The sequence below is a fragment of the Perognathus longimembris genome, chromosome 6 (genome assembly GCF_023159225.1).
Source record: "Perognathus longimembris pacificus isolate PPM17 chromosome 6, ASM2315922v1, whole genome shotgun sequence".
Lineage (NCBI taxonomy): Eukaryota > Metazoa > Chordata > Mammalia > Rodentia > Heteromyidae > Perognathus > Perognathus longimembris.
Genome location: NC_063166.1, coordinates 15,049,506 through 15,074,131, shown reverse-complemented (window position 1 = coordinate 15,074,131; position 24,626 = coordinate 15,049,506). Strand labels below are relative to the sequence as shown.

Sequence of the window (24,626 nt, the reverse complement as noted above, 5' to 3'; positions counted from 1 at the left end):
AGAGGGTGGAAAGGGAGCACAGATAAGGGAATAAGCTTAGCATCCCCGCACCAGGGAAGGTAAATCTAGCCTGGCATTTGGCGGCCTGAATATGGGGCACGAAGCCCATGGGAAGGGAGTCCAGCAGCTACCGGTAAGCCCTCAGGAATTTGGAGTGGGTTCTCAGGGACACAAGGTTCTCTCATCAGGTCAGTAAAGAAAATGGGACAGAGTCAGAGTAGGTGGAATAATTTGCCCCTTAAAATCCTGAGGTTCACCCTCCAAAACGCCGGGATGAGTATTTCAGAACCCTGTGCCATACAAATTTGGGAAGAGTTGACCCGTAGGGTCCCGTGGTTCGCTGGAGCCAATCCACTCTCGTGGGAAACTTGGGACCAGCTAGGGAGGGAATTGGAGGCAAGGAAGCAGAGTTGGGAGAGGAACTCCCTCTTGTGGCCTTCCAAGCTATTAAGACCCTTAAAGCCTGCTTTCCTTCGGACCCAGGGGAGAATCTCTGGGTTCGGGAGAGGGCAGCAGGGGGGAATTTTGATCTGGAGGGGGGCCCGATGCCCCGCTCCGATGGGCCAAGGGACGAGCTTTAGCCTGATCTCCGGGACCCTGGACTAGGTGCCGCGGTCCCAAGGCACGTGGCGGGAGAGCAATGCGCACTCCGTCTCACTACCCTCCCCCACCAGATGCTCGGCTCAGCTCTATGCAGACCTGAGGAGTCCCACTGAGCGGCCACTTCACAGCGACTGCAGCAGCGCGCATTCACCGAGCGCAGACGAATCAGCAAATCTCAACTTGGTAGCCATCTCAGGCTCATGGCTGCCCCAGGAGGTGAAGGACTTCAGAGAATTTAGACAGATAGTCCTCAAAGGGGGGGGGGGGGGGACCGAATACTCGCTGAGAGGAGAGCCTCCTCCAGGGCGTGGCCCATCCGTTTTCTACCTCTCAGGAGTAGAGAAGCCTGGCCCAGTCATTGCTTGATAGAACAATATATGAGGAGTGGTGTTCCCTTTTCAGACATGAGTGCTATGCTCAGGCAGAGAGAAATCAGGCTGCCGATCCGCCAATCCCCATAACCTTTGGCATGCTGTTTGGATCCACCCGCCCCCAACGGGCTGCCTTCCCTGCCCCCTACCGGGAGCAGATACAGGCTGTGGGACTGGCCACATGGCGTGGCTTGGGAGAGGGGTCCTAGAGTCCCCAGCAGTAAAAGCTACCCAAGGGACCAATGAGAGTCTTGCTGCCTTCGTTGGCCGAGTGAGGGACAATCTCCACCGACAGTTTCCTGGGCCCCAGGCAAATCAATTTCTAAGAACCCTGGTGTGGGAAGGGATGACATCAGAATGCAGATTGGCTTGTGCAGGAGTAAAGGAGAGATCTGTGGACAGCTGGATATACGCTTGTCGGGGCATCAGCGCTGGAGCCTGTCGGGCGCAGCTGCTGGCCGTCCTGATCACTGAGGAGCCGGCCCCTACCCCTACCGGTGAGGTAAGCAAGGAGCGCTGTTACAACTGTGGTGGCCTGGGCCACTTTAAGAGGGAGTGTCCTTCCAGTCTTGTAAGACCTGGCACCTAGAGAGGACAGCCCTCAGGCCGGACCAAGGAGCTACCCACAAAACCTTGCCCCCGCTGCAAAAAGGGATTTCATTGGTGAAAGGATTGTAAGTCCAAATTTGATGCTAAGGGGAAGCCTTTAAACTATTAGTGGGGTGCCCTCCAGCCCTGTCACCCAAAGGAGGTGATCAGTCCAGTGATCAGTCCAGTGACAGGCCTAATGACCAGCCTGAGGCCCACTGGGCAGTCCCAATAGTCCCGGGAATGAGGCCAAAGACAGAAATTATTGTATCTGGAAAGAGGTTCTGATTCTTAATTGATACCGGAGCAGATCGGACTATATTTAAAAAGGAGGAGGTTCCCCCATGGTGGAACTTGATCCCCAGGCCCCAGACCTCAGAGGTGGGGGGTAAAGCTGAGAATGAGACAACCAGGGACTGGCTTACCTGGGATGATATGAGCGATGGTAAGGGAATAGTGCATCCCATGATAATGACAGGCTTACCAGATAATCTGCTAGGATGGGATATCTTGGGAAAAGCTGAGGCCTCGATCATCACAGGCCATGGCCTGTCAGGTGGCCCTAGTGGCTATCAGGGAATGCCTCCTTCCGAGGCCTTGGGGCAAGAGGCTCCCATTTCTTCTATAGGGCCTCACCCCCAATTCTAAGGGCCACTGTTCCTACCGTCCCTGCCATTCGATGGCTCCTGGGTCCCCCGATGTGGGTGGAACAGTGGCCACTCCCCTCAAACAAATTAGAAAGATTAAAGGAAATAATATCAGAACAACTGTCCCTAGGGCATATTAGACCTTCACTGAGCCCTTGGAACAGCCCTGTATTTGTTATACAAAAGGCCTCAGGTAAATGGAGGATGGTACAGGACCTAAGAAAAATTGATGAGCGGATAATCCCCGCCAGCACCCCTTTACAGGGGCTGCCATGGATCCCCTCCATTCCTCGGGATCAGAATTTCATTATAATTGACATCAAGGACTGTTTCTTTTCCATTCCCCTTGACCCCCAGGACTGTGAAAAGTTTGCTTTCTCTGTGCCCTCAGTTAACTACCAGGGGCCAGACCAGAGGTATGAGTGGGTAGTCTTACCTCAGGGCATGGCTAATAGTCCAGCCTTCTGCCAACATTATGTGTCACAAGTTCTTCAACCTCTTCAGAGCCAGTAGGATATTATTTTATATGTCTATATGGATGACATCATTATTGGGGCAGCAGATGCCCAAGTGCTGGACGCTGCCTATGGAAAGCTACGAACACTCCTACAAAGAGGAGGACTGCATATAGCCAGTGACAAGATTCAGAAGGTATACCCCTTTAAGATCTTAGGGGCAGAACTTAAACTAGACTCTGTGTGCCCCCTTAAACCCCAGTAATCCTTCCAGTCATCTTATACTTTGGTGGAGATGCAAAGACTGTTGGGTGAGATTAACTGGTTAAGACCCTGGCTTCACCTGCCTACAGAGGAGCTGCTTCCGCTCCATGACTCTTTAAAGAGCAAAGCACCCACTAATGTTATTGCAATAACTCCATCACTTCAAGCAACATTCCAGAAAATCCAAATGGCCCTAAATATGGCACAGTTGGTGCGCTACAAGCCTGAGTGTCCCCTTTGCCTTTGGATCCTCCCCGGGTCTGAGCTTTCCTCAGCCGTTATTACCCAGTCAGGCGAGCCTCTTCAATGGGTGCACGCATCAGTGGGAGGAGCTCACAGCGTTTATTCCCAGCTAGACCAGCTGTCTGACTTGGTAATTAAGGGCAGGAATACCTCCCTGAGGCATTATGGGCGAGATCCCGATGTGCTAACCATTCCCTACCGGCTGTCAGATTTTGAATGGGTTAGAAGGAATAATGAACAGGTGTCCAGTGCCCTGGAGGGGTTTATGGGGAAGTTAGATTGCCATTATGGCACTTCGAGGTGGGTGACCTCATTTTCCAGACTGCAGTGGACCCCTCCTGTGCTTTTCTCCACCAGGCCCCTTACCAGGGCTGTAAATGTTTTTACAGATTGGGGAAGGGCGGGGTCTGCCGTGGTGATATGCTCCAACTCCCCCCCTGCCAGTGGGAAAGGAAACGCCCATTATTTTGAGGTAGTTACCGGGTCTGAGCAGTTTAAGGAGCTATACGCAGTCGCCCTGGCACTGGACCCATGTCAAACAGCTGATGAACGTGTTTTCTGACAGTTTGTATGTGGTTAATTTGCTACCAAACCTGGTGTCCTCATATATTAAATTAGATGAGAACCCAATCACCCCTCTGATGATCCAAGTCAGGTCTCTGTTAAAAGAGCGGGCTGAGCCTATATTCTTACAGCACCTTCGCGGACACCAAGGACTACCTGGGAACCTGGCACAAGGTAATCATATGGCCTATCAGCTGGCCACTAATGGGACTACTAATAGCTATGGTTATTTTACAACCTCAAAACCTTTAAATGGCCCAATGACTCCATGAGCATACGCATTTAAATTGAAGAGGGCTACATCAGAGATTACCTTCAGTTCCTATAAAGGATTTTAAAAAGATCATTAGAACGTGTAGGTCATGTATGCCGTTTCTGCAGGTCCCACCTCTACAGTCTCCTGGGATCAACCCCAGATGTCTCAAGCCTAATGTTATCTGGCAAACTGATGTAACCCACTACTCTCCTTTTGGAAGGTTGAAATATATATTTATGTCCATAGACACTCACTCACAAGCGTGCTGGGCAACTGCCCATTTGGGTGAAAGGGCCCGGCATGCTGAGAGCCACTTCCTACAATGTTTTGCTATCCTCGGGCTCCCCCTACAGGTGAAGACAGATAATGGACCTTGTTTCACCAGCAAGCCTTTACAGGCCTTTTTCCAAATGTCGAATATTAAACACACCACTGGAATACCATACAACCCAAGGGGTCAGGCCATAATTGAGAGGCATAATAAGACCCTGAAGAACCAATTATTAAAACAAAAAGGGGGGTAAACCCCCATAACCAGTTGAGAACAGCTATGTTCACATTGAATATTTTAAATCTTTCCAAGGACCAACCTCTGTCAGCTTTCCAGAGACATTGGTCAAGCCAAACACCTTACTTAAAGGTGGAAGTCCGTTGGAAGGACACCCGTACAGGAGCATGGCGAGGCCCGGACCCACTTATCAGTGTGGGAAGGGGCTTCACATGTGTTTTCCCAACTGGGGAACCGAATCCAATCTGGATACCAGCTAGAGAATTAAAATATTGTTCATCTGAATGACCACCCAAGGGTACCTGCCCTTGAGGGATGTTTCTCCTTGTTCTCTCTCCAGGAAAACAAAGACCATGGTGGATTTTTTCCATGGAAAAACGGGAAAGCCTGCCTGTACTAGCGATGGACCCAGTGTTGGCCCTGTTTCCTCCCTGGACCTTGCCTGGCACCTTTTGGTGTAATTTTTGCTGTGGCAGCGTTGCCCGCAGCGTTGCACAAGAACTAAAGGGAAATTTTGCACACTGTTATTCCTCCCTTTGCTCTCCCCCTGCTGTTTATCTTAGGGGGCCCCATTGGAGGGAAATAGGAGCTAAAGGATTTGACACCTTAATGTTTCATGATAAATGTTTACAGTAAGCAAGGGATTGGCACCTTGATGCAATGTTTACTATAAAGTGTTTACTAACTTCAATCGTTAAGTTACCAGCACCCTGGCTGCCAAATTGCCAGGACCTGAACCTGCCTCTACCTCACCATCGAGGAAAGGGAGAGCCATCTGCACTACCTTGAGTGACACCGAAATGGACCAGGACTCCTCTATTTCCTCTGGACTGAGCCAGATAAGAGACCCTCCATTGCTTTGTTCCTGTGTTACAATTGCTCATGTGTTATAATTGCTCATGTGTTATAATTGCTCATGTTTGCATCTTCCCTGTGTTACGATTGCTTATGCTCATGTCTGCTTTATGCTCCCATTTGCGTTATATTTACATTGCCCTGAGCTAGACAAAATGGTCTCTTATATTGTAAGCAATGAGCCAGAGCTGTCCAGACAACAAGTGGACTTTGGTCTTTAGCCATTTAGGAACCCCATGAGGTTGGTCACATGCCCATTAGGACCCGCTGCTCACTGAGGTCTGCTGGCATGAGAGAAAAATTAACAGGGCTTTCTTTCAAGTGCCAATCCCACTCTCCCCAAGTCCTCTCATCGGGCTGGCCAGCCCAGCAGGCAGGTTAGCCTGAAGTGCTAGTGTGTTAGCCCAGGACGGGTAAGACCTCCCATGGGGCGGGGGGGGGGGGGGCGGGCAACCTAAGACATGGCGCTCCCTAAAAGGAAAAATAAAAATAAAATGGGCAGATGTTGGGGATTCAGCTTGGCATTGAGGGGGGAAGGGCAATGAGAGCGGTCCCCAGATACTGCCCTTCCCCCTGCCCTGGGGCAGTGTGGAAGTTAGCCACACCTTTCTCCTTCCTGGTCTGGAACCAGAGGGAGTAGCTCTGAAACCAGCCCCCCACATCTCACCAGCGAGCATGTGTGCCACCTTGGCGTGGGCAGTACCCAGAGGGCGGTACTATGGGAAGTGACGTTAGCCCATGAGGGAGGTCCTAGGAAACTACTCTTGGATGGACAAGCTCTCCAGCCTATCGTTAGTTCCTGGTCAATCCCCCCTTTCCTCATCTTCATTGCTATATGACTGTTAGCCCCTCCCCTGAATAAACAGATTGCCCTCTGAGGCTTCTCTGAGACCCGTACGTGCCTGGCTTCCTTGGTGGGTATAGGAGGGAAGAAGGGGTCTCAGATCTCAGATCTCAGTCTCCTGAGTTGTTAAGATTACAGGCATGAGCCACTAGTGCCCAACAAAAGGTCAATTTGGGGGAAGTACTGTAACATTAAAGCTGGATATGGCTCTACCTTTCAGATCATTGGCAGTTTTACCTTGATTTGCTAACCATGAAAAAACAAAGTCTGACTTGAGACATTCCTACTGAAAACATAAATGAAACCACATGGAGCAACTGGAGAAAGACACAAAGACTGCTAGCTAGTCTATGTCCACTTATTGAAATGATCACTGGCCAGTTCTCAGACATTGTGGAGCAAACTCAACACTTCTCTGTAGTGCCTTTCTGACATACTTACCCACAGAAAAAAGCAATATAAGCAGGAGTTTTACTAAATTATCAGGTCCTAGTGAGTTGTGCAGCACTAGATCATATATTCTTTTGAATTTACCGGAAGAAATAAACCAGAGACTGAGAAGTCTTTCAACTGTCAGTCTGATAATCATTCTCCTAAATTAAAAAATTGCAAGATATGAAGCAACGTAGTTTTATTGATCCCGTTATAGCATGTAAACTTAAAGAGACAGACTGATACAATTATACATTTTTTCAACATATGGGTTATATAGGCATAGTTCATAAAAGAATGTATAACAAATTTTATCAACTAACACTCCCCAAGAAAGTTTATCCTTACGAATCTATGGCAGTACCTACCTCATCTTCTCAATTTCCCTTATGTTACCTAAAATGTATTCTTAGTATCATTAGAATACATTTTCCCACATGTTTTCCTTTATTGTGTTCCTGTGTTATATACTCTGAACAATAATAGATGCAAAATAATTTCACAACTCAGACTTATACTTACTTGCCTGCTGTAATATTACTCATTCAAAAGAGTTTTCTAGGGGCTGGGATTACGACCTAGTGGCAAGAGTGCTTGCCTCATATACATGAAGCCCTGGGTTTGATTCCCCAGCACCACACATATAGAAAACAGCCAGAAGTGGTGCTGTGGCACAAGTGGCAGAGTGCTAGCCTCGAACAAAAAGAAGCAAGGGACAGTGCTCAGGCCCTGAAACCAAGGCCCAGGACTGGCAAAAAAAAAAAGTGTTTTCTAGATTTCTACATGTCAAAGCTTCCTTTCGATCAATCTAGTCAAGGCACCTTTCACCTCCTTACTCCTCAAAGTATTTATCAGTGGATTGAGTGCAGGAGTCACCACACTGTACATGATGGCAATGACCCGCTCCTGGTCCAGGGAGCTCCCTGAGGCAGGCCGGAGGTAAATGAAGAAAACAGGAGCATAGAAAAGAAAAACTACTGTGAAATGGGAGGCACACGTGGACAATGCTTTTTGAAGCATGCTGCAAGAGTGGGTCATCAGGAAGAGATGGGCAATGATGTAGAAGTAGGAAAGCAGTGTGAGAAAGAAGGGACCCATAGCTATAGTCCCAGAGACAGTATTGAGCAGCCACTGGTTGAGCTCAATGTTCCCACAGGCCAGCTCCAGCAATGGCTTCACATCACAGAAGAAGTGGTGGATATGGTTGGAACCACAGAAGTTCAAGTGAGATGTCATTAAGGAGTGCATCAGGGCATGGAAAAAGCCAATGGTCCATATAGTGATGGCCATGAGGGCACAGAGCCGAGGATTCATGATGACAGAATAATGAAGGGGTTTGCAGATAGCCACAAAGCGGTCAAATGCCATCACAGCCAGCAACATGGCCTCTGTGCTCCCAAAGAAATGGAAGAAATGGAGCTGGCTTATGCATCCCAAGAAAGAAATGGCTTTGTCTGTAGAGATTAAGTTCTCCAGCATCTTTGGCAGTGTCACTGTGGAGTAGCAGATATCTAGACATGACAGATTTCCCAGGAAGAAATACATAGGTAAGTGAAGTCTTGAATCAGAAATGACGACTGTCAGGATGGCTCCATTCCCAGCCACATTGACAAAGTAGATGGTGAGGAAAATTACAAAGAGAAAAGGCTGTGATTGATGTACATCTGTTACTCCAAGGAGGATAAATTCAGTCACGAAGGTTAGATTCACCATCACTTAAAAATAAAAATAAAAAGACTAACTTAACAGTCTCTAGTGAGGAAAAATTGGCTTTTCTGCATCACAATTTTCAAGATAAACATATTGAGGTTTAATATTTTCTGTTCAATTCCCACCCAAGGTCTTGTATCGTATTTGATCCTTAAACTGTTAAATAGTGAAGGAGAAAACAAGAGAGGGGGTAACAATGTTCAATAAAAATTGTACTCATTTCCTCACTTCTGTAACTAACCCCTCTGTATATCACCTTTACAATTAAAAAATGTTAAATATTAAGGTTACATGTTTTTTGTGCTGTGACTCAATTGTGTGTGTGTGTTTGTGTGTCTGTGTGTGTGTGTGCCAGTACTGGGCCTTGAACTCAGGCCCTGAGCACTGTCCCTTAGCTTTTGTGCTCAAGATTGGCACTCCCCTTAAGACACAGCTCCACTTCCAGCTTTTTCAGTGGTTAATTGGTGATGAAAGCCTTATTTTTCCTGCCTGGGCTTACTTCAAAGTAGGACTCTCAGGTCTTCAACCTCTTAAGTAGCTAGATAACAAGCATGAGCAACCAGTGCCTGACTATAATCATTGTTACATTTTATTATAGATTCCATTAATAATTTAATTTCCCTTAGTGATTCACAATAGATCTTCATCCTTCTCTGAAAATACATGAAAGCCTTCTTCTCTGAAAGACACTTTCAGATAGATAGATAGGTAGATAGATAGATAGATAGATAGATAGATAGATAGATAGATAGATAGATAGATAGATAGATGATAGATAGATAGATAGATAGATAGATAGATAGATAGAATTTTCCTTTTTCCTCTTAAAGTCACCTGTCCCATGGAGTAATCTTCAAATATTCCACATGGCTAATATCTCTGGTATAATTAGAAAGCACTTGAAAGTTTTTAAGAAAAGAGACAGGGGCATACTCATATTTATAATGTCTTGATGAAGAAAATACACTAGTTAGCAAAGAAATAATTGAACTTTCCCATTACAATGGGCACATGAGAATAAAGACTTCATTTGCTAATCTCATTGTAGCAATATCCTTGAGCCTTAATGAAGAAAGAACTACAACTACATACAATGTCACATATGAAACTGACCAGAGTTACACATCAAACTTGGGCAATGGTAGATCAGCTGTCTCTTAAAACACTTGAATTCTACCGGCTTCGTGTCACCTTTCTCTCAAAATTGTGAATTTTCAGTTTTTCTCATTCTCTATCTGCTCTTTTTTCCTACCAATTAAAGTACTGTTCTTTCCTAGAGGAACATACCTTTTTTTCTTTTTACTAGTACTACTGAAATAATAAGGGTGTTGTTTTTTTCAATTTATGCTAAAACTTTTGAGGTATTGTGAATGAATTAATTGCTTTAAGGTTTAATATTTTCCACATGTGGTGGGACATGCTATAATCTCACCACTCAGGTAGCTGAGAGGATGGCAAATCTGAGAAGAACCTGGACAACATTGGTACTTCAAAGCTAACCTGCGTTATAAGATGCTGATTTAAAAAAAAGGGGGGGGTTACCATTGTAATACATATGTGCTACTTACTGAAATATAGAAAAATTGAATTATTTTTCTGCATTCCTGCAAAGGAGTTGAATAATTTTCTAGAAGCACATTGGTCAAAGCACATAGAATTATGTGAATTAGCTTTGTCCCCCCCTGTCCTTGCCATTTAAAGGTACAGAGGATGAGCACCTATGGATCAGAAGCCCATATGGGAAACAGAGAACTAGAAGGCATTGAGAGACCAGTGAGAAGTGTCCGGAAGTTGAACAGAAACGCTGATGTTGAGCCAGGCTCTGGTGGATCATGCCTGTAATCCTAGCTATTTAGGAGGCTGAGATCTGAGGATCACTGTTGAAAGCCAGCCCGGGCAATAAAACCTGTGAGACTCATCTCCAACTAACCACCAGAAAGCCAAGAGTGGAACTGTGGCTCTAGTGGTAGAGGGCTAGCCTTGCACACAAAAGCTCAGAGACAGTGCCCAGACCCTGAGTTCAAGCCCCAGAACTGGCAACAAAAATAATAATAAAGAAATAATGGTGTTGGAGTGTCCCAACAAAAAGTAAACCACTCAAAGTTTGAGGAATCACTAAGGAGAGAAGAGAATAATTTTCTATGACTACAGCAAAACAATGAATGAGCCAGGGGAGACCATCAAGAGACCCCATGGCATTCTGAGCTATGGAGATGGAAGTAATTCTGAGCAGTGATTGAACTCCTACTCTACTTCTAAGTCCTGCCCTCACTACAGAGAGATTCTCTTTGTTAGCCATATATAATGTGAATTTTAATATTAATGTGAATTTTTACAAAGAATATTATGTGCCAAAGCTTATTTAATTCTAAGAAAAAAAAACATTTATCAAAAGTTCATATGGAAAAAATAAGTCTTCCTAGCATTGAAGGAAATCTGATTGGCCTGCACTGACTGTTCACTGAAATCTCAACACTTAGAGATTTCAAATTTGATTCACAGAGTACTCAGAAAAACAGCAACAAGAAGATGAGATTTGGAAAACAATTTTTAAAAGATTATAGTGCCTCCATAGTCCTTAAATACAATGAGTTGTTCATCAGAAGACAGGAAAAGAGCTGTAAGTGCTGAACATTGGAGTTTGATTTAATTGTGGACAAAGCAGTAGGCTATTCACAACAGAAAAAAGGAACTATATGAGCCTTCCCAGTGTGTTTCCCATTCCATTCTCTTATCTTATTAGGTATTCAGTTCAGAATCACAAGAACGCTTTTTAGGTTTGTATTGCCAGTAATTATAAAATATGGAAAACATTTGAAGTCACAGTTTTTGTTGCAATTGCAGGTTAAGGTGTTCCTCTTCACAAACGTCTCCCGGCCTTTCTGAAATTCTGCCGCAGCTTTAATAAGACAAAGATCTCTAGACATAAAAATCCCAAGATAGAATATCCTTTAGGACTGAGCAGAACTGCTAGAAGAATAAATGGGTGATTTTCCTACATCTACAATATGCAGCAGTTACCTTACGCAATTTATATGTGAAGTTTCTTTTTACTTCAGTCTTCCTCTTCTCTTTCCTTGTTTTGCTTACCTCTTTGTTTCAGAGCCATGTACAACATGACTCTTAATGAATGGACTAGTATGATTTCTTTTTTATTAGCATGTATTAATTTTGCAAAGTAATTAGGTTCATTATGACTACATATATGTGTGTGTGTGTATATATATATTACTTTGGTCATATTAATCTCTATTACCTTTCTGATCTACTTTCCTTCTCTTTCTCCACCTTTCCCATGAGCCTTATTGTGTGTGTGTGTGTGTGTGTGTGTGTGTGTGTGTGTGTGTGTGTGTGTGTCTGTGTGTGTATGCAGGCACTGGGGCTTGAACTCAGGGCCTGGAGTACTGTCCTTGAACTCTTTGCTGAATACTAGCTCTCTTTCTGCCACTTGAGCCACAGTTCCAATTCTTGGTTTTGTTTTTGTGGGGATTTTTTTGTTTTGTTATTGTTTTGGGTGTTTAATTGGAGGTAAAGTCTCAAAGATTTTCCAGCTCAGGCTGGCTTTGAATCATGATCCTCAGGTATCATCCTTCTGAGTAGCTAGGATTACAGGTGTGAGCCATCAGTGCCCACACCTCATTACTGTTATTGCCTCCTTTTCTCCACCTGGATTTCACAATGAGAAAAGACATGTTACTTGTCTTTGTGTGACTGACTTATTTCACTTGACATGATGAACTCCAATCCATCCGCTATCCTCCACATATTGTCATTTCATTCTTTTTAGGACAAATAACACTCCACTGAACATATGTGCCACGTATTTTTATCCACTTATGTATTGATGGGTATCTAAGATAGTACTAGCACCTGTTGTCAATAATGCTGCAATAAATATTTTATCCGGTTGATAAAATAAGGAATTATAATTTAGACCACAACAGACATTTGCAACATGTTTGTTAGAATTTCTGCATTCACTAAAATGTTTTAAGGCAAAAAAAAGAATTATAAATTACTACATAGGCATATTCTTCATCCATCGCCACTGTATCTTCTGGTTGTAACTGGCCTCCTCTTCCTAGTAAAAGACTATAGCTCATAAGCAAAATGTCTGTTCTCTTCTACCGCACTAACCACACTAAACCCTACCTGTGCCAACTGTTCTGAGTCCCCACCAACCCTCCAAGTGGTGTCTCACTTGGGGAGTGGGGACAGAGCGGCCTTTGAGCCTGGAGATATAAAAATAGAGAGGATTCTCTTCTCCCTGGGTGAAAAGTGTGACTGTAGGAACTCCTTCAGGATGGCTCACCATGGCACCAGTGCGCAACTAGAGAACTCAGCAGGTCTCTTCTCTACCATCTTCTTACTGTTCAGACTGCAGATTGTCTTGTTTGTTTGTTTTTATTGTCAAATTGATGTACAGAGAGGTTATAGTTTCATACGTTAGGCATTAGATGCATTTCTTGTACTGTTTGTTACCTCCTCCCTCATTCCCTCCTCCCCCTCCACCTTTCCCTTTCCCCCCATGAGTTGTTCAGTTCATTTACACCAAACAGTTTTGCAAGTATTGCTTTTGTAGTCGTTTGTCTTTTTACCCTGTCTCTCTCGATTTTGGTATTCCCTTTCAGTTTCCTAGTTCTAATACCAGTATACACGGTTTCCATTGTACTCAGATAAGATACAGAGGTAGTGCAGGTACAAACAGGAAGAGGATACAAGAGAATCATCAATAATAGAAGCTACAGTTTCACATCACATGTTGAAAGTAATTACAGCAGTGATAAAACAGTTGTTTCCATAACATGGAGTTCATTTCACTTAGCATCATCTTATGTGTTCATAAGGGTATAGCTATTGGGCTCTTGTGATCCTCTGCTGTGACCAGCCTAAACCTGTGCTAAGTATTCCCTATGAAGGAGACCATAGAGTCCATGTTTCTTTGGGTCTGGCTCACTTCACTTAGTATAATTTTTTCCAAGTCCTTCCATATCCTTACAAATGGAGCAATGTCATTCTTTCTGATAGAGGCATAAAATTCCATTGTGTATAAGTACCACATTTTCCTGATCCATTCGACTACTGAGGGGCATCTGGGAATTCTCGTTATGACAAATTGTGCTGTGATGAGCATTGTTGTGCTGGTGGCTTCAGTGTGTTCTTGTTTGTGGTCTTTTGGGTAGATGCCCAAAAGTGGGGCTGTTGGGTCATAGAGGAGTTCTATGTTTAGCCTTCTGAGGAATCTCCATACTGCTTGCCAGAGTGGCTGAACCAGTTTACCACCAACAATGAAGTAGGGTTTCCTTTTGGCCACATCCCCTCCGACATTTGTTATTGTTAGTTTTCTTGATATATGACATTCTTACTGGGGTGAGATGGAATCTCAATGTTGTTTTGATTTGCATTTCTTTTATGGCCAGTGATGTGGAGCACTTTTTCATATTTCTCTTGACCATTCCCATTTCCTCATCAGAGAAGTTCTTTTTAAGTCTTTAGCCCACTTGTTGAGAGGGCTATTGGTTCTTTGCAGTTTTGTTTTGGAGGAATGTAATTTTTTTAGTTCTGCATGTATTTTAGATATGAGGCCTTTGTCCGTTGTATGGCCATGCAGATTGTCTTAAACTGTATTTTGGCAGAATGCTATATTGTGCACCTGTCAAGCTCACTGAGGCTTTCCTTTTGTTTTTTATTTAAATACTCACTGGGGGAAGTGTTCCCCCCAACCCCATGCCTACTGCCTTTAAGTTGGAGCCCATCATTTTTCTAAGACATACAATTCACTATCTCTGGATTTTACCTCATCTAGACCTAGTATGTATTCCAATGCCTTTCCACACTGCTCATCACTCCTTATAACTTCAGACTTGTCAAGATTTAAGAACGTTTAGCATCTCTAATCTGCCACCTTGTCCTTTCATTTGTTGCTTAATTTATTGGCTTTCCTATTTGAAAATAGAACATACTTCATCGTTTTTCATGATTCGTGTTAGAAATTGCTTTCCCAATTAAATGTTCAAAAACCTAATTTAAAGTCATCAAAACATAAATGCATCGTAATGATGGTTTCTATTATAGCGCATTAGCATAGAAGGATCTATGTAAAAAAAAAAACCTAGATACTATCAATTTACTTGATTCTCTTGCCAACATAGGTAATTTGTATAATTGATTTCATACACAAACACATAAGAATGGACACAAGGTAAATTATGCCACTTGACACTCCACAAATTCAGAATCAGTGTTGTATTGCTGCTATCCCATTCATTCCTTAATCCCTTTCATTGGTTAGAACACATGGTTGAATAACACTGGAACATAATTTCCCATTATCTAATCTGCAATACATATATGTTCTAAGCAAATTAATGAGCAATATAATTTCATATCTCAATGTTCCCATTCAATTATTATTCCCATAAATTAACTAAATTTATTAAGTCGGAGGCTTTTTCTGCTTATCCGTTTCAATGCACCTTTCACCTCCTTATTCCTCAAAGTATATATCAGTGGGTTGAGTGCAGGAGTCACCACACTGTACATGATGGCAATGACCCGCTCCTGGTCCAGGGAGCTCCCTGAGGCAGGCCGGAGGTAAATGAAGAAAACAGGAGCATAGAAAAGAAAAACTACTGTGAAATGGGAGGCACATGTGGACAATGCTTTTTGAAGCATGCTGCAAGAGTGAGTCTTCAGGAAGAGATGGGCAATGATGTAGAAGTAGGAAAGCAGTATGAGAAAGAAGGGACCCATAGCTATAGTCCCAGAGACAGTATTGAGCAGCCACTGATTGAGCTCAGTGTTCCCACAGGCCAGCTCCAGCAATGGCTTCACATCACAGAAGAAGTGGTGGATATGGTTGGAACCACAGAAGTTCAAGTGAGATGTCATTAAGGAGTGCATCAGGGCATGGAAAAAGCCAATGGTCCATATAGTGAGGGCCATGAGGGCACAGAGCCGAGGATTCATGATGACAGAATAATGAAGGGGTTTGCAGATAGCCACGAAGCGGTCAAATGCCATCACAGCCAGCAACATGGCCTCTGTGCTCCCAAAGAAATGGAAGAAATGGAGCTGGCTTATGCATCCCAAGAAAGAAATGGCTTTGTCTGTAGAGATTAAGTTCTCCAGCATTTTTGGCAGTGTCACTGTGGAGTAGCAGATATCTAGACATGACAGATTTCCCAGGAAGAAATACATAGGTAAGTGAAGTCTTGAATCAGAAATGACGACTGTCAGGATGGCTCCATTCCCAGCCACATTGACAAAGTAGATGGTGAGGAAAATTACAAAGAGAAAAGGCTGTGATTGATGTACATCTGTTACTCCAAGGAGGATAAATTCTGTCACTGAGGTTAGATTCGCCATCACTTAAAATTTAAAAAAAAAAAAGACTAAGTAACTTTACAGTCTCTAGTGAGGAAAAATTAGTTTTTCTGTATCACAATTTTCTTTTCAAGATAACCATATTAAGGTTTAATATTTTCTGTTCAATTCCCACCCAAGGTCTTGTATCATATTTGATCCTTAAACTGTTAAATAGTGAAGGAGAAAACAAGAGAGGGGGTAACAATGTTCAATAAGAATTGTACTCATTTCCTCACTTCTGTAACTAACCCCTCTGTACATCACCTTTACAATTTAAAAAAAAAGTTAAGTATTAAGGTTACATGTTTTTTGTGCTGTGACTCAATAATTGTGTATGTGTGTGTATGTGTGTGTGTGCCAGTACTGGGCCTTGAACTCAGGCCCTGAGCACTGTCCCTTAGCTTTTGTGCTCAAGATTGGCACTCCCCTTAAGACACAGCTCCACTTCCAGCTTTTTCAGTGGTTAATTGGTGATGAAAGCCTTATTTTTCCTGCCTGGGCTTACTTCAAAGTTGGACTCTCAGACCTTCAACCTCTTGAGTAGCTAGATAACAAGCATGAGCAACCAGTGCCTGACTATAATCATTGTTACATTTTATTATAGTTTCCATTAATAATTTAATTTCCCTTAGTGATTCACAATAGATCTTCATCCTTCTCTGAAAATACATAAAAGCCTTCTTCTCTGAAAGACACCTTCCTTGGTGATAAATAGGTAGGTAGGTAGATAGATAGATAGATAGATAGATAGATAGAATTTTCCTTTTTCCTCTTAAAGTCACCTGTCCCATGGAGTAATCTTCAAATATTCCACATGGCTAATATCTCTGGTATAATTAAGAAAAGAGACAGGGGCATACTCATATTTATAATGTTTTGATGAAGAAAATACACTAGTTAGCAAGGAAGTAATTGAACTTTCCCATTACAAAGGGCACATGAGAATAAAGACTTCATTTGCTAATCTCATTCTAGCAATATCCTTGAGCCTTAATGAGGTAAGAATTACAACTACATACAATATGTCACATATGAAACTGACCAGAGTTACACATCAAACTTGGGCAATGGTAGAGCAGCTGTCTCTTAAAACACTTGAATTCTACCTGCTTCGTGTCACTTTTCTCTCAAAATTGTGAACATTTTCAGTTTTTCTCATTCTCTATCTGCTCTTTTTTCCCACCAATTAAAGTACTGTTCTTTTCTAGAGGAACATGCCTCTTTTTTTCTTTTTACTAGCACTGTTGTAATAAGGGGTTTTTTCAATTAGGGCTCAAACTTTTGAGGTATTGTGAATAAACTAATTGCTTTAAGGTTTAATATTTTCCACATGTGGTGGGACATGATGTAATCCCACCACTCAGTTATCTGAGAGAGAGGATGGCAAATCTGAGAAGAACCTGGACAACATTGGTACTTCAAAGCTAACCTGTGTTATGATAAGATGCTGACTTAAAAATTAAAAAAGAGGTTTACCATTGGAATATATATGTGCTACTTACTGAAATATAGACAAAAATTGAATTATTTTTCTGCATTCCTGCAAAGGAGTTGAATAATTTTCTAGAGGCACATTGGTCAAAGCACACAGAATTATGTGAATTAGCTTTGTCCCCCTCTGTCGTTGCCATTTAAAGGTACAGAGGATGAGCACCTATGGATCAGAAGCCCATATGGGAAACAGAGAACTAGAAGGCATTGAGAGACCAGTGAGAAGTGTCCGGAAGTTGAACAGAAACGCTGATGTTGAGCCAGGTTCTGGTGGATCATGCCTGTAATCCTAGCTACTTAGGAGGCTGAGATCTGAGGATTACTGTTGAAGGCCAGCCCGGGCAATAAAAGTCTGTGAGACTCTTATCTCTAACTAACCACCAAAAAGCCAAAAGTGGAACTGTGGCTCTAGTGGTAGAGTGCTAGCCTTGCACACAAAAGCTCAGAAACAGTGCCCAGACCCTGAGTTCAAGCCCCAGAACTGGCAACAAAAATAATAATAATAATAATAAAGAAATAATGGTGTTGGAGTGTTCCAACGAAAAGTAAGCCACTCAAGGTTTGAGGAATCACTAAGGAGAGAAGAAAATAATTTCCATGACTAGAGCAAAACAATTAATGAATCAGGGGAGATCATCAAGAGACCCCATGGGATTCTGAGCTATAGAGATGGAAGTAATTCTGAGCAGTGATTGAACCCCTACTCTACTTCTAAGTACTGCCCTCACTACAGAGAGGTTCTCTTTGATAGCCATATATAATGTGATTTTAATGTGAATGTGAACTTTTACAAAAGATATTATGTGCCAAAGCTTATTTATGTATTTTTTTCTAAGAAAAAAACATTTATCTAGGAGATAACAGTACAAGAAATGTATCCAATGCCTAACGTATGAAACTGTAACCTCTCTGTACATCAGTTTGACAATAGAAAAAAATTTTTAATAAAATAAAAACATTTATCAAAAGTTCATATGGAAACAATATGTCTTCCTAGCTTCTAAGGAAATCTGATTCGCCTGCACTGACTGTTCACTGAAATCTCAACACTTAGAGATTTCAAATTTGATTCACAGAGCACTCAGAAAAACAGCAACAAGAAGATGAGATTTGGAAAACAATTTTTAAAAGATTATAGTGCCTCCATAGTCCTTAAATACAATGAGTTGTTCATCAGAAGACAGGAAAAGAGCTATAAATGCTGAACATTGGAGTTTGATTTAATTGTGGACAAAGCAGTAGGCTATTCACAACAGAAAAAAAGGAACTGTATGCGCCTTCCCAGTGTGTTTCCCATTCCATTCTCTTACCTCATTAGGTATTCAGTTCAGAATCACAAGAACGCTTTTTAGGTTTGTATTGCCAGTAATTATAAAATATGGAAAACATTTGAAGTCACAGCTTTTGTTGCAATTGCAGGTTAAGGTGTTCCTCTTCACAAACGTCTCCCTGCCTTTCTGAAATTCTGCCGCAGCTTTAATAAGACAAAGATCTCTAGACATAAAAATCCCAAGATAGAATATCCTTTAGGACTGAGCAGAACTGCTAGAAGAATAATTGGGTGATTTTCCTACATCTACAATATGCAGCAGTTACCTTACGCAATTTATATGTGAAGTTTCTTTTTCTTCAGTCTTCCTCTTCTCTTTCCTTGTTTTGCTTACCTCTTTGTTGCAGAACCATGTACAACATGACTCTTAATGAATGGACTAGTATGATTTCTTTTTTATTAGCATGTATTAATTTTGCAAAGTAATTAGGTTCATTATGACTACATATATATGTTTGTGTGTGTATATATATATTACTTTGGTCATATTCAACTCCTCTATTACCTTCCTGATCTACTTTCCTTCCTTCTTCTTTCTCTCTCCACCTTTATGATGAGCCTTATTGTGTGTGTGTGTGTGTGTCTGTGTGTCTGTGTGTGTGTGTGTGTGTGTGTGTGTGTGTGTGTGTGTGTGTGTGTGTATGCAGGCACTGCGGCTTGAACTCAGGGCCTGGAGTACTGTCCTTGAACTCTTTGCTGAATACTAGCTCTCTTTCTGCCACTTGAGCCACAGTTCCAATTCTTGGTTTTGTTTTTGTGGGGATTTTTTTGTTTTGTTGTTGTTTTGGGTGTTTAATTGGAGGTAAAGTCTCAAAGATTTTCCTGCTCAGGCTGGCTTTGAACCATGATCCTCAGATATCATCCTTCTGAGTAGCTAGGATTACAGGTGTGAGCCATCAGTGTCCGAACCTCATTACTGTTATTGCCCCCTTTTCTCCACCTGGATTTCACAATGAGAAAAGACATGTTACTTGTCTTTGTGTGACTGACTTATTTCACTTGACATGATGAACTCCAATCTGTTCGTGATCCTCTATATGTTGTCATTTCATTCTTTTTAATACAAATAACATTCCATTTAAACATACGTGCCAAGTTTTTATCCGCTTATATGTTGATGAATATCTAAATTAGTTCTATCACGTGTTTCAATAATGCTGCAATAAATATTTTATCCCGTGGGTAAAATGATTATAAATTACTACATAGGCAAATTCTTCATCCATCGTCACAGTATCTTCTGGTTGTAACTGGCCTCCTCTTCCTAGTAAAAGACTATAGCTCCTAAGTGGAATGTCTGTTCTCGTCTACCACACTAGCCACACTTAACCCTACCTGTGCCAACTGTTCTCTTTTGAGTCCCCACTGACCCTCCAAGTGGTGTCTCACTTAGGGAGTGGGGACAGAGCGGCCTTTGGGCCTTGGAGATATAAAAATAGAGAGGATTAGGGCTGGGGATTTGGCCTAGTGGTAAGAGTGCTTGCCTCCTATACATGAAGCCCTGGGTTCAATTCCCCAGCTCCACATATACAGAAAATGGCCAGAAGTGGCGCTGTGGCTCAAGTGGCAGAGTGCTAGCCTTGAGCAAAAAAAGGAAGCCAGGGACAGTGCTCAGGCCCTGAGTTCAAGCCCCAGAACTGGCAAAAAAAAAAAAAAACAAAAAACAGAGAATTCTCTTCTCCCTGGGTGAAAAGTGTTTGTAGGAACTCCTTCAGGATGGCTCACCATGGCACCAGTGCGCAACTAGAGAACTAAGCAGGTCCCTTCTCTACCATCTTCTTACTGTTCAGACTGCAGATTGCCTTAAACTGTATTTTGGCAGAATGCTATATTGTGCACCTGTCAAGCTCACTGAGGCTTTCCTTTTATTTTTTACTTAAAGCCTAACTGGGGGAAGGATCCCATCCCCTCCCCAACCCCCCCACCACACCCCACCACACCCCCATATCTACTGCCTTTAAGTTGGAGCCCATCATTTTTCTAAGACATACAATTCACTATTTCTGGATTTTACCTCATCTAGACCTAATATGTATTCCAATGCCTTTCCACACTGCTCATCACTCCTTATAATTTCAGATTTGTCAAGATTTAAGAAGGTTTAGCATCTCTAATCTGCCACCTTGACCTTTCCTTTGTTGCTTTCCTTAATTTATTGGCTTTCCTATTTGAAAAGAAAATAGAACATACTTCATCATTTTTCATGACTCATGTCAGTTAGAAATTACTTTCCCATTGTTGATGATCCTCTTGTATCCCCTTCCTGTGGTTGTACCTGCACTATCACTGTATCTCATCTGAGTACATTGGCAACTGTATATACTGGTATTAGAACTAGGGAAGTGAAAGGGAATATCAAAATCAAGAGATAAAGGATAAAAAGAGAAATGACTCCAAAAGCAACACTTGCAAAACTATTTGGTGTAAACCAACTGAACAACTCATGGGGGAGAGGGAAAAGGGGAGGGGGGAATGAGGGAGGAGGTAACAAAGAGTACAAGAAATGTACCCAAGGCCTAAAATATGAAACTGTAACCTCTCTGTACATCACTTTGACAATAAATAAGAAAAAAAATTTAAAGAACCCATGGTTGAATAACACTGGAAAATAATTTCCCATTATCTAATCTGCAATACATATATGTTCTAAGCAAATTAATGAGCAATATAATTTCATATCTCAATGTTCCCATTCAATTATTATTCCCATGAATTAACTAAATTTATTAAGTCAAAGACTTTTTCTGCTTATCCGTTTCAAGGCACCTTTCACCTCCTTATTCCTCAAAGTGTATATCAGAGGGTTGAGTGCAGGAGTCACCACACTGTACATGATGGCAATGACCCGCTCCTGGTCCAGGGAGCTCCCTGAGGCAGGCCGGAGGTAAATGAAGAAAACAGGAGCATAGAAAAGAAAAACTACTGTGAAATGGGAGGCACATGTGGACAATGCTTTTTGAAGCATGCTGCAAGAGTGGGTCTTCAGGAAGAGATGGGCAATGATGTAGAAGTAGGAAAGCAGTGTGAGAAAGAAGGGACCCATAGCTATAGTCCCAGTGACAGTATTGAGCAGCCACTGATTGAGCTCAGTGTTCCCACAGGCCAGCTCCAGCAATGGCTTCACATCACAGAAGAAGTGGTGGATATGGTTGGAACCACAGAAGTTCAAGTGAGATGTCATTATGGAGTGCATCAGGGCATGGAAAAAGCCAATGGTCCATATAGTGATGGCCATGAGGGCACAGAGCCGAGGATTCATGATGACAGAATAATGAAGGGGTTTGCAGATAGCCACGAAGCGGTCAAATGCCATCACAGCCAGCAACATGGCCTCTGTGCTCCCAAAGAAATGGAAGAAATGGAGCTGGCTTATGCATCCCAAGAAAGAAATGGCTTTGTCTGTAGAGATTAAGTTCTCCAGCATCTTTGGCATTGTTACTGTAGAGAAGGAGATATCTAGACATGACAGATTTCCCAGGAAGAAATACATAGGTAAGTGGAGTCTTGAATCCGAGATGACAACTGTCAAGATGGCTCCATTCCCGGCTACATTAACAAAGTAGATGGCAAGGAAAACAGGAAATAGAAAAGACTCCAATTCTTTGATGTCTGTCACTCCCAAGAGGATAAATTCCATGACTGAGGTTTGATTCACCATCACTGAAAAGACAAGGCAATTTGTGAAATACTATTCCAAGAGTGGGAAGCTTTTCAAGGCAAGTAATTTTGGGCAAGGACAAATACACATTGAGAGTATTGTTTTTGTCATAATCCTACTTCAACCCTGTATAGTATGTGACTGTTGTGTTAGATTACATGTCCTTTATGAATTGTGACTCATACATTTTTTTCTTAAATATCACATGCATCATTAGTATTTTCTTTAATTTAGGAATTTGTAGCAAGGCTCTTCTGTGGTTGTTAGTACTTCCATATAATCCAGCCTTCCTTTTATCTGTTAAGTCAACATTTAGATAATCAGACTGATAGATCTTAACTAGTAAAAGAACAGTTGAAAATGTTAATCTGAGGTGGGGGAAATGGTCAGGTATTAATTCATTACAATAACAGCATCCTTAAATAGGTTTTTAATGTAGTCATACCTACACTGCCTTGTCTTAGAATATAAATGAACTAAAAGTAGCCGCTTACTCATCTCTTTCTTACTCATAACCCTGGAAACATGAAACCCTATCAGGGAGAGAAACATAAACACATTAATCCCATAAAGTGATTAATACTAGATATAATTTTTTTTTTTTTTTTTTTGGCCAGTCCTGGGCCTTGGACTCAGGGCCTGAGCACTGTCCCTGGCTTCTTCCCGCTCAAGGCTAGCACTCTGCCACTTGAGCCACAGCGCCGCTTCTGGCCGTTTTCTGTATATGTGGTGCTGGGGAATCGAACCTAGGGCCTCGTGTATCTGAGGCAGGCACTCTTGCCACTAGGCTATATCCCCAGCCCATAGATATAATTTTTGTCAGTACCAGATGTGATGGTGAGCTTGTTTTACCATAAATTTAGGCATTATATATAAATATGTAATATATATGTGTGTATATATATATATATATATATAGCACATTGTGATTTATTGTGCTTCTATTCTACAGTTTCCCTGAGATATTATTTAAGTCCTTTTCTGGATCCACAAATCCCTGGGTAAGAAATTTACTCCTCGGATTGACTCATCACTCTCCCTTGTTTCACTGTAACTGACCTCTCCTCTAAGATTCTATTTACTTGATGCCTTTGAAATCACATCTCCCCTTTGTGATTTAGCTTCCTATGTCTTACCTTTATTTTCGCTGAAATGAATTCATGTCTTTAATATTAAGAAAGTCTACCTTCCTCTCATTCTGGCTCCATTAAAAAGATACTGCTTGTTGTAATATATATATATTTGGGGGGGGGGGGGTGGGCAGTCCTGGGGCTTGGACTCGGCGCCTAAGCACTGTCCCTGGCTTCTTTTTGCTCAAGGCTAGTGCTCTATCACTGAGCCACAGCGCCACTTCTGGCTTTTTCTATATATATGTGGTGCTGAGGAATCGAACCCAGGGCTTCATGTATACAAGGCGAGCACTTTACCACTAGGCCATATTCCCAGCTTTTTGTATTATAATTGTAGTTACATAATTGTTGTATTATAATTATTATAATTACTATAATTATAATTGTATATTTTATAATTATAAAATTGTCTGCCATTTTCTTTACTCCATTATTTGCGGAGTACCTGAAGTATCTCTTAAAGGTGTGGTGGATTTGCTCCTGTGTATCATAGGGGGAAGAGGCAAGTCTTTGTGGAAAATATAGAACTGGTAGACTCTGACGGAACTGTCAGGAAATTAAGCACAGAATATGACATTGGGGTGTTTTCTACAAAAGAGAATGATTCAGGGTTTAACAAAGTCATTGAGAGAAGAAGAAAATAATTTGTTGTGACTACAGCAAAAATTATGATGATGGTAGTGGTGGTGATGATGTTGATGATGATGATAAACTAGGGGAAAGTTCTAGAGATCTTACAGGATTTAACTGTAGAGCTAGAAGAAATTTTGAAAACATATCAAACCGGTACTCCATGTTTTTGAAGAATTGTCTTCAAATAATTCAGAGTGGTTTTCTTTGATAGCCATGTACGTTTTGTGTATTTTCACACTAGTTGACAGTCCTGTTTAAAATAGAAATCATGTCCCAAATATTATTTAGAATTCATTACCCAGAATGCAGGTATCTTGAAAAATGAAGTGGGAAATAATATTTTTCACTGTAAGGAAAAATAACACGTTAGTCTTTATTCATGATTTTATTCACTGAAATGTTCATGTTTAAAATTTTCAGATTTGAGTTATATTTACGGAGCCAAGCATTTTTTGTTGTGATCACACATAGTATTAAAACATAGAAATGATGTTCTTATGGACTCTATGGTCTCCCTCATAGGGAATAATTAGCACAGGTTTAGACTAGTTTCGGCAGAGGATCACAAAAGCCCAATAGCTATGCCCCTATGAATGCATAAGATAATGCTAAGTGAAATGAACTCCATGTTACGGAAACGAGTGATATATCACTCTTGTAATTACTTTCAACATGC

General features: G+C 41.8%; 3 protein-coding genes across 3 annotated transcripts; all 3 read right to left on the bottom strand.

The window, feature by feature from the left end:
• Positions 1-7,416: 7,416 nt before the first annotated feature.
• LOC125352199 (olfactory receptor 12D2-like) lies at positions 7,417-8,343 on the bottom strand. Its single transcript, XM_048347327.1, has one exon. It carries the CDS (start codon positions 8,341-8,343, stop codon positions 7,417-7,419), a length of 927 nt encoding a protein of 308 aa, XP_048203284.1.
• Positions 8,344-14,763: 6,420 nt separating this feature from the next.
• LOC125353537 (olfactory receptor 12D2-like) lies at positions 14,764-15,708 on the bottom strand. The gene has a single exon (XM_048349235.1). The coding sequence runs from the start codon at positions 15,706-15,708 to the stop codon at positions 14,764-14,766; it is 945 nt and encodes a 314-aa protein (XP_048205192.1).
• Positions 15,709-21,260: 5,552 nt separating this feature from the next.
• On the bottom strand, positions 21,261-22,187 carry LOC125352197 (olfactory receptor 12D2-like). The gene has a single exon (XM_048347326.1). It carries the CDS (start codon positions 22,185-22,187, stop codon positions 21,261-21,263), a length of 927 nt encoding a protein of 308 aa, XP_048203283.1.
• Between the last annotated feature and the right edge of the window lie 2,439 nt (positions 22,188-24,626).